Below are 11,150 nucleotides of genomic sequence, written 5' to 3' on the forward strand. Positions count from 1 at the left end.
CTCCTCTATCTCTCTTTCTAACCACAACTCAGTCTCAGCAGATGTGTGTCTAACATGAGTCTGGTCCTGCTGGAGGTTTGTGCCTGTTAAAGGAAGTTTGTCCTTGCCACTGTAACTTGCTAAATGCTGCAAAGTGCTCTGCTCATGGTGGATTAAGATGAGATCAGACTGAGTCCTGTCTGTAAGATGGGACTGGATCTTCTCCTGTCTTGATGTTGGGTCTTTGTTAATAATAGAACATAGAGTACGGTCTAGACCTGCTCTGTTTGTCTTCAGATAACATTTGTATGAATAAAGATTGATTGATTGATATGTTAATTGCGGGGTTGTGTTCGTAACCTCGACTCCTGTTTCCTAACTTTTTGAAACGTGCTGCTTTGGAGGAGAGCTTCATCCAGTCAGAATATAGGTGGACGGTGAAACACCACCAGTATTAACATTTACAGCTTAGGATAGATTTTCTGTCTTTTACCTACCGGCTCTTCATCCCCTCAAAGGTCAACACTGTCAAGACCATTTGCTTTAAGACTTGCTGCTCTGTGAGTACGTCCTCTGATTGAGGCCACTTCAAGGAAGCTGATTGATTATGCTTCAAAATTCAGGTGTATTAAATGTTGGGATGACATGTGGTACAGGTAATCTATGAAAAACTGTAGATCGCAGTTGGCCTTTACATTGATGGTTTGTGCTTTCTTTTAATAGTTTTAGTCTTACAATCGGTACAGTATGTGATCAATTCAGTGTAGTGCTGAGAATCCATGGCATGTTCTGTCAAGATCAGTGGTTCAGTAAGGTGGATATTTTGTGTGTTCAGATTGCTTTATCTGTACTTGAAGGTAAACTAGTTTGTGAGTTGGCGTAGTACAACACAAACTGAAGGCAAGACGTGATAAAGAAAGAGACATCAGAGCTCTAAACCATAGGTTAAAAAACAGAAAGAGTGTGAACTCACCTTGGCATACCCCAGCATGATCATCCTCACCAGGACCACGTTGATGTGCACCCCCAGGGACTCGTCGTGGTAGATCTCGTTGACCTGAGAAGAAGGAGAAAAGACGACTTTTAATAGATGACTTTCATAAAACAGCATTTCTTTAACAGCATCTGAGTCACGGACACTTTGCGCCCCCACCAATTTTGTGCTTCTGCATTTCCACTCATCAGAGGAGGAGGGTGAAGGAAACAACCCTTTCTTTGAAAACCACTCCATGAATGAGTAATCACAGACCTGTCAGAACGCTGCTCTGTGGCTTTGTGAGCGAGCCAGCAGAAGCATCTTATCATCCTGTTCTTGTTTCCTGGTAAGAAAAGACTGCCACATCAGCAAAACAAGAATCTTAATCAACACTTGAATAAAAACGCCTTCAGCTTGCATATAGAGAACTATAAGAAAAGGGAGCTTCAGGTTTGATATGCATGTGTCCGCTATGTATGTATGGTAAGGCCCCACCAGCACCACCATTCAAGCCAGCCTCTGCACAATTGCTATCAGAACTCCCCCGTTGTGCTTTTCTGCCTTTAAAAGCTTGAAATAACCAAACTTTAGTGACACTCGCACAATACAAAGATCAATAACTACAACAGAGGAGCGTGATATTTCTCCAGTGACACCTAAATGCTCAATTTCTGCTGCAACAAATAAAACACACAGCTTTATACACTCTGCTGAACTTCTACTACTACTACTTGCTCACAAAAAGTTACTTTAACACTTCTTTTACAACACTGACCTGCAAGTTATTACAACCACGCTATTTAGCTTGATGTTGACAAAATACCTAAACAAGTGGAAGAACATGAACTGCAGCTACAGTTTAAATTAAACATAAATTATTCATCAAACTATGTAAAACATTCACTTTCTTTTTTACATGCAGCATTTTTGGCATTAAGAAAAGAAGAGAGGGGGCATGGAGAAAGGCTACACATTATTTCATTCTAATAAAGACTAATGTTAGGCCTTTCAGTCGAGTTTACCTTTATTAAAAACAAACAACTTTATCTCCATACAGAGGCAAGAGCTCTTTCTCCAGTGTGGTTTTATTTATGTCTTTATGTACAAGCTAGTCCAAATCAAATGCCCCAAGCAAGTTTCATGGAGTCCAGTCAAATGGAATGGAATTGAATAAGATGGAATGTGATGGACAGAATGGAAAGGAATGAGATGAAATGAGGTCGAATGAAAATATATAAGATGGAAAAGAATAGAATGGAATGGGATTGAATGGACATTTATTAGATGGAATGAGATGGAATGGAATGGAATGAGATGGACAGGAAAGAAATGGAATGAGATGGAATGGAATGGAATGAGATAGAATGGAATGGAATGAGATGGAATGCGATTGAATGGAATGGAATGAGATGGAATGGAATGAGATGGAATGAGATTGAATGGAATGGAATGAGATGGAATGGAAAGAAATGGAATGGAATGGAAAGGAATGGAATGAAATGGAATGGAATGGAATGAGATGGAATGAGATGGAATGAGACTGAATGGGATGGAATGAGATGGAATGGAAAGGAATGGAATGGAATGCGATTGAATGGAATGAGATGGAATGAGATTGAATGGGATGGAATGAGATGGAATGGAAAGGAATGGAATGAAATGGAATGTGATTGAATGGAATGAGATGGAATGGAATGAGATGGAATGAGATTGAATGGAATGAGATGGAATGTGATGGAATGGAATGAGATTGAATGTGATGGAATGGAATGGAATGAGATGGAATTGAATGGAATTAGATTGAATGGAATGGAATGAGATTGAATGGGATGGAATGAGATGGAATGGAAAGGAATGGAATGAGATGGAATGGAATGGAATGAGATAGAATGGAATGGAATGAGATGGAATGCGATTGAATGGAATGGAATGAGATGGAATGAGATTGAATGGAATGGAATGAGATGGAATGAGATGGAATTGAATGGAATTAGATTGAATGGAATTAGATTGAATGGAATGGAATGAGATTGAATGGAATGGAATGAGATGGAATGGACATTTATAAAATGGAATAGAATGGAATGAGATTGAATGGACATTTATAAGATGGAATAGAATGGAGTGGAATGAGATGGAATGAGATTGAATGGAATGGAATGAGATGGAATGAGATGGAATTGAATGGAATTAGATTGAATGGAATTAGATTGAATGGAATGGAATGAGATTGAATGGAATGGAATGAGAAGGAATGGACATTTATAAAATGGAATAGAATGGAATGAAATGGAATGAGATTGAATGGACATTTATAAGATGGAATAGAATGGAGTGGAATGAGATGGAATGAGGTGGAATGGAATGGAATTGAATTGAATTGAATGGAAGAGAATCCAATCCAACCGAGTCGATTTGAATGGAATGGAATGAGATGGGATGGGATGGAATGAGGTGGAATTTAATGAAATTGAATGAGGTGGAATAAAACAGCATGGAATGAAATGAAATGAAATGGAATCAAATCAAATCAAACCAAACAAATTGAATTGAATTAAGCTTTCAGTCGTCAGTCCCTTTTGTTCTCCAACTAAAACACCAATGAATAAAGGTTACATATACATATACAATACCTCCTGTCATTGTTTTATTGTTAATTTCCTCTGAGTATTCTGGGATGTTTCTCTTTTCTTTTTAAATGAGCTGTATAAATAAAAGTCCAAAGATCCTGTTAACATGACATCTTTTGCATGTCTTTCCATCCTGGCAAAGGTATCCCTCTTCTTGCTTCTCCTGAGATTTCTCCCCTTTCCCCATAAAATGTAACTTTGAAATGTGTATGTTGTTTCACCTGTGTGACTGTATGCTCTGTCCTTATTCACCTGTTCCAGTTTGCTCATCCAGTGTATTAGCTCCTTCCCCTCACCTATTTTTGTATATCTTCAAATGTAATGTATTGCTGTTTTCATCAGGTTTTTTTTTTAATATTAATGCTTACTTTTGGAGATATTTTTTGCTTTGTGCCCCTTAGCTCAGAAACAACATTGAAGTTTTTGTTTTGCCTATTGTTCGTGTTTTTAAATGTTAAATTTCTCTGTGTTTGATACCAAACTTGATCATTTTTCATGCATGAAATAAACACGCTGTACAGAATATTAAGTCCTATGAGACACAATTTTCCTCTTTGTTGCCATGGTATTCAAATTAAATTGGCTTCTCCTGATTTGATGAGAAAGAGAAGATATTTTCCAAACATGTGATTAAGATCGTCTTTTGTTAGCTTCAAAGATAAAATGATAACAGACTGGAGATAAGACACAGAATAACAGAGAAGTATGTTTAGTATGCAGGCCGTTACAGCTCCCTGTGGACTCTAAAGTAATGCACAGATGGAGGTGAGTCAGGAATCTGGCCGGAGAGAGACTCTCCTCAGATACCCTGGCCAACATTTTCCACTCGCTTAAACCTGTGACGTTATTTTCATGCACACATGCTACAGCTGTGGCCCACTTCTCCCCAGTCCTCATGCTGTCTTATATCTTTTTTTCCCTCGATACTGTTATCTCTCTCAGAACCGGTGTGTGTTTTTAATCTGCAGAGGGATCAAATTTCCCTCTCATGGATCAGCGTGGTCTTACTATCTGCAGGTTTCTGGAACATATTGAATAGACTGATTGATGCTGCTCTTAAATGACTCCATGCATATGCAGCATATTAGACACTTAACCTCCATATCAAGTTCATGGCAGATAACGTTCTATATTTATAATAAGGTATCATATGAATTTCATTATATTGGATCATATTCTCATTTGGCACATGATGAATATCAAAGAACATCCATCCGTCCATCCAACTATTTGTTCATCCATCTATCTGTCCATGCATCCATCCGTTAATCCATCCATCTGTCTGTCTGTCAAACCATCCATTTATCAATCTGTCTGTCGCTCCATCAATCCATCCATCCATTTGTTCATCAATCCCTCTATCCATCAATTAATCTGTCCATCTTTCCTGCCACCATCCATCCATATATCCTTTGTCTGTTTGTCCGGCTATCCATCCATCTCTCCATCTATTGATCCATCCTTCCATTCACTTATCTATCCTTCAATCCATCCATCTGTCAATCAATCAAACTGCCCATCAATCCCTCTATCCATCAATTCATCTGTCCATCTTTCCTGCCACCATCCATCCATTAATCCATCCATCGGTCCATCCAACCATCTGTCTACCCATCCATCCATCCATCCATCCATCCATCCATCCATCCATCCATCCATCCATCCAACCACCAATCTGGCTGTCCAGTCATTTATCCATCCATCCATCCATCTATCTATCGTCCATCCATCCATCCATCCATCCATCCATCTATCTATGGTCCATCCATCCATCCATCCATCCATCCATCTATCTATCGTCCGTCCATCCATCCATCCATCCATCCATCCATCCATCCGTCCGTCTGTCCAGCCATCTATCAACCATCTATCCATCCTTCCATTAATCCATCCGTCTGTCCATCCATCCATCCATCCATCCATCTATCTATCGTCCATCCATCCATCCATCCATCCATCCATCTATCTATCGTCCATCCATCCATCCATCCATCCATCCGTCCGTCTGTCCAGCCATCTATCAACCATCTATCCATCCTTCCATTAATCCACCTTCTATCTATCTATCTATCTATCTATCTATCTATCTATCTATCTATCTATCTATCTATCTATCTATCTATCTATCTATCTATCTATCTATCTATCTATCTATCTATCCTTCCATCCATCCATCCATCCATCCATCCATCCATCCAACCATCAAACCATCTGTCTCTCCATCCATCCATCCATCTATCTATCGTCCATCCATCCATCCATCCATCCGTCCGTCTGTCCAGCCATCTATCAACCATCTATCCATCCTTCCATTAATCCACCTTCTATCTATCTATCTATCTATCTATCTATCTATCTATCTATCTATCTATCTATCTATCTATCTATCTATCTATCTATCTATCTATCCTTCCATCCATCCATCCATCCATCCATCCATCCAACCATCAAACCATCTGTCTCTCCATCTGTCCATTCATCCATCTGTCTATCCATTCATCAATCTCTCCATCTTTCATTCCACCATCCAATTAATCCTACATCATCCATCCATCCATCCATCCAACCAACCAACCAACCATTCCTTCTTTCCATCTGTCCGTTCATCTCTCCTCTGTCTTTCAATCTTTTATTATCCATCAATCAATCGGTTCATCCATCATTATGTCCATCCATCCATCAGTGCACCAAGTTTAGATTCTGCCTCCTTGAACATTTTAACTGCATGTCACATTGATTTGAATATTATGCAGAGCAGTGAATCCTGTGTCACATGACGAGATGAATGGAGCATTGATTCAATGATATCTGACCTTTAACAGGCTCAGTGTGGTGTTTGTGGAGGCCTGTCTTTAGCACTGTTGTTCCACAGCTAACTGATTGACCGTAAAGTAGCGACCAACTGAATCAGTGAACAGATCAACATCACGACGCGCTCCCTGACACCACATATGAGAAAAGGCTCATTAGCAGCCTGGAGAGTGTGGACTGGAGCGACAGCGTCACAGTGGTTCTCATTTTCTTTGGGCCAGTGAATCCTTGCTGAGTTTATCTGCCTCAGTGCACAAAATATCAGTGTTGTCCACACAGTGGAGAGATAGTGTAGAAATGTTTTTCTAAAGCCAGGCCAAACACTGAAAACGGAGGTATAACAAAAAGTGAAATAACGTACTGACCCGAATAAAAGACTTCTTTCTCTCCTTGATAACATCTGAAAAGGTGGGACTGTCTCATCTTCAGGGTCTTGACTTTTAAATGCCAACATTCATCCTCGCACGAGGCAAACCTTCACTCACAGCTACAACCCCAGGGGAGTGAAAGATGGAGAGACGGTTATCATCCAGAACAAGGTGACTCAAAAACAGGCCAAGTTAACCAACAGCTAATGCCGAGTGCTGACGCAGATTTTAAAATACGGTTATCAATTAAAGCAGCCAAGGAATATGGACTCACAGCGTCAAATATCTGAAGATGGTGAGAACAAAAAAGACACATCTAAGGCCAGAGATACACTCTCTGTTTAACCCTGACTGTGCGTACACACCTAATTCATGAGTGGACACAAACTTGACTATGCACTACTGGAGGATACCTCTAGAGGGCACACTACAGAGCTCAGGAAAAACTTACAGAGGTTAATATTAAGGATGCAGCAAAAATTTGACCACTGAAAATTTTTGTCCAAAAATGGCCCAAAAGTGCATTTTTGATTTTCGTCTGAAATACTTTTATCACAGAAACAACACGGTCGAAACAGAATGTTGTGATGACGCTTGTCTGGATAAGGGCCAACATGTCTGCATCTGTTCTTCCTTTAACTGCAGCACTAAAGCGTCTTCTAAGCAAAGAGGTTGAGACGGACCACATAGTGAAAACAATGAAAAGTACACTCTTAGAGTCTGTCAGAACACGTTTCACTGAGATCTATTTGGAACCTCTGCACTTCATTGCGACTGTACTGGATCCGCGTTATAAAGATCATTACTTGGATGTGGGAATAAAGCGGCGCGCACAAGAAATGATCCAGGCCACGATGGATGTGGAGAACCAGCTTTGAAAATGAGAAGCGCACAGCACAGGAAGGAGAACAGAGCGCAGAAAAAAGGACTCTGAACCAGATGAGGGGCATGCATCCTCGTTGTCCGATATGTTCAATGAGATCCTTGATTTTAGTGAGGTTAGTTCACAGTCAGAGCCATAAATGCAATGGTAGGGGAGACCGGGGACAGTTGTAACATTTTTGACATTTCTGTCTATAACTTTGAGCTCTTTTAACCCAGTGTGTTCAAACTGGTATTCAAACTAGCTTCAAGTGTCTGCTAATAAATGGCTTAAAAAATGCCTGTGCAACACAAACAGAACATGCATGGCCTACTCCCTAATAATAATTGACATAATCATTTATTTCGGTGTTTAGGTTTTCGGTTTTCGGCCTTGGTTTCCTCATTTTAGGTTTCGGCCAAGAATTTTGGTTTCGGTTGCTTCACTAGTTTTTATTTATTTATTTGATTTATTTGTAAAGGGACCATGTACAATATTGAACAGAAATGTCACCTTTTAAAGCATTGTACTAGAGTTAGCTTAAAGCTCATTTACATCTGCAGTCCCTTGGCAGGTCACAATTAAGACATTACATTGTTAAAACGCTCGCACGCACGCACGCACGCACGCCACGCTCGCCACACACGGCATGCATGTCGCGCCACGCCACGCCACGCCACGCACGCACACACACACACACAAGCATGCATGCCACGCACACCACGCACGCCACGCCCGCCCGCCCGCACGCCACGCACGCACGCACGCACGCACGCACGCACGCCACGCTCGCCACACACGGCATGCATGTCACGCCACGCCACGCCATGCACGCACACACACGCATGCATGCCCCGCACACCACGCACGCCACGCACGCCCGCACGCACGCCATGCCACGCACGGACGCCACGCCACGCCACGCCACGCCACGCCACGCCACGCCACGCCACGCCACGCACACACGCCACGCACACACAGTGTTGAGTGTCCTGTAGCAGACTTTTCAGTTTGATTTTGAAGCTGCTGAGAGATTCACAGTCCTTAATGTCCTCTGGTAAGGTGTTCCACTGAGTTGTGGCGTTCACAGAAAAAGCTGCCTGCCCAAAGGCAGTACGGTGAAAGGGTACATTGCAATTTTAAAACGGGTTAATATTGGTAATTTTGGGTCTCAGTGGGCCAGGTGAGTGACAGCCAATCGACAGAGCACACACACTCAGCACCAGACTCCGCCTTTCTTCACTGGTACTTATCTGTCCCCAGCTGTGTGACAGCTGTGTGTGTTTTTCTCTGCAGTGGTTATGGTATATTGTATAGATGTGGATAATTCCCGATTTGGTCCATCGGCTCATCTTCAAAAACCTGACCCTGTGACATCTCCACTGTCTTCACAATTCCCCTGCTGTTCATGTGTGTACTGCCTCATGTGTGTGCTCCCCATGAGTTTTTGAGGGTGACGGCAGCCACGTGTGGGCATGTTACTAATAATCAGATCAAAAGTATGCCCATCACCAGAGAAGACTCTCAGCTGAAAGCCTTGGAGGGCTACCAGTATGGTAGATTCCCTTTTTTTTTCTCTCTCTCTCTCTCTCTCTCTCTCTCTCTATCTGTACTTAATCAGCCTGGATGTTATATCACTAAAAAGGGGTGTTTTATTTTGAAAAGAAGACTTTATAGACTTCCATCTTCTCTCCTTTGGATTTAGCTTCATCCTGAGCCTCCCTTTCAGGTCAAGCTGAAACTACACCATGTGGTCTTTCTCTCCCACACACACACGCTTTTCTACTTTTTCTTTCAGAGGTTGCCAAAACGATGTATTAAGCGTCACTGTTTGCACAGCACACATTTAAAGTGAGAGATTGCTTCCTCTTACTGGATGTGCTAAGCCTCACATTTCATTCACTCGGCTCACGTTCAGCGGCCCGCAGCTCAGAGTGGCGATGATTCATCTCTTCAGAGGGAAGCAGGGAACGATGGGATTCAGATCGATCACACTAACCTGATTACTTCCTCATATGAAATGTCCACAGAACATACTTCCATGTGTGTAATCTGTTTCAGAGCTATTTCCTGTTGTCTTTCTTTTGTATCACACCCTGAGGGTTTTTTGAATCCTTGGGTTACTTATCGATGCATTGGTTTGCAGGTTATGGTGTCAGTGAGCATGGTGTGAAATGCACCGGTTGGAAGAAGGAGTAGAGAGCGGTTGCTGCTGTGCGCAAAACAATTTGTATTGACCGACATTTCTGAGGGTAAAAACTTGACAAATGGAGGATCATACATCTGATGCATCACAGCAGCTTCTTGTCCTCAAAGGTCAGCATTGCTTCACCAACAGGAGGAGTGAACAAGGGAGTGTTTGGGTCTAGAATCTGACTGTTAGATACATAAGGGATAATGTATGGTTAGCATGTTGTTATGGCGTTCTATGGCGATGGATTCTTATCTCACTGTTGCGATATTGAACTTCACACTGTCCTCACCTCATTCAGCTCTCCTTCTTCTCTGAGCTCCGGGGTTCAAACTCCTTTAAAGGTGACATATCATGCAAAATGGACTTTTTAATGGTTCTCTACCTGAAATATGTGTCCCTGGCATGTCTACAAACCCCCCGAGAATGAAAATAATCCATTCTGCCCCTGTTCTGATTTCTCCACCTTTCTGTAAATGTGTGCTGAAACGAGCCGTTTCAGACTTCAGTGTTTTTGTTACGTAACAACAATATCCGGTCTGTAACGGAGTCAGAGCTCGGAGCTTGTTCAGCCCATAGACTGTATAAAATAATACTGAATCCCCCCTCCGTTTTTCATTACCTGCACAAATGTGTGCTAACAAGGAGCTTAGGAGGGAGGCATGCTAGTTGTAGGCTGTCTTAATAAACACAAAGGTCGGTTTTACTCCCCATGTCTGCAGATTTGAAGATCTAGTGGATGATTTTTATTTATCATGGATAAGTGCTAGCGCTAGTTAGCATAGCTACATAGCTACATGTCGTAGCTGTAGCTGTGTACCAAGACACACGTCGACATACTGACAAATAAAACAACAAGAAACACTAAATCTGTGACCAATCCTTCAGAAAGGTCCTGCTGCCTTTCTGGCAGAGGTCGGTTTTACTCCCCACGTCTGCAGATTTGAAGATCTAGTGGATGATTTTTATTTATCATGGATAAGTGCTAGCGCTAGTTAGCATAGCCACATAGCTACATATTCGTAGCTGTGTACCAAGACACACGTCGACATACTGATAAATAAAACAACAAGAAACACTAAATCTGTGACCAATCCTTCAGAAAGGTCCTGCTACAGGCGCCTCTCCATCAGGATCAGATTCTGGATCAGATTCAGAGGGTTGAAGTAACGCTATCTCTGAGCAGCCGTGTATATTCAGCCAACATGTAAACATTAGATCAACATGCTGGACAGCCGAGGCACATCCACTTCCTGAGGGGGCGTGGTCAGAGAGAAAACAGAGTGTTCTGAGGAGGGCTGAAGAAGAGGGTTTTTCAGGCAGACCAAAATCT

At 41.9% G+C, this 11,150-nt stretch overlaps 1 protein-coding gene across 2 annotated transcripts in view; it reads right to left on the reverse strand.

The window, feature by feature from the left end:
* adamts3 (ADAM metallopeptidase with thrombospondin type 1 motif, 3) overlaps positions 1-11,150 on the reverse strand; it is a 299,298-nt gene that overhangs the window by 148,239 nt on the left and 139,909 nt on the right. For both annotated transcript variants that reach the window (XM_034692333.1, XM_034692334.1), the window contains exon 6: positions 953-1,036. In XM_034692333.1, the coding sequence (XP_034548224.1) occupies positions 953-1,036 (84 nt within the window). The remainder of the gene's footprint in view (positions 1-952; positions 1,037-11,150) is intronic.

This window comes from Notolabrus celidotus, chromosome 9 (genome assembly GCF_009762535.1).
Source record: "Notolabrus celidotus isolate fNotCel1 chromosome 9, fNotCel1.pri, whole genome shotgun sequence".
Classification (NCBI taxonomy): domain Eukaryota; kingdom Metazoa; phylum Chordata; class Actinopteri; order Labriformes; family Labridae; genus Notolabrus; species Notolabrus celidotus.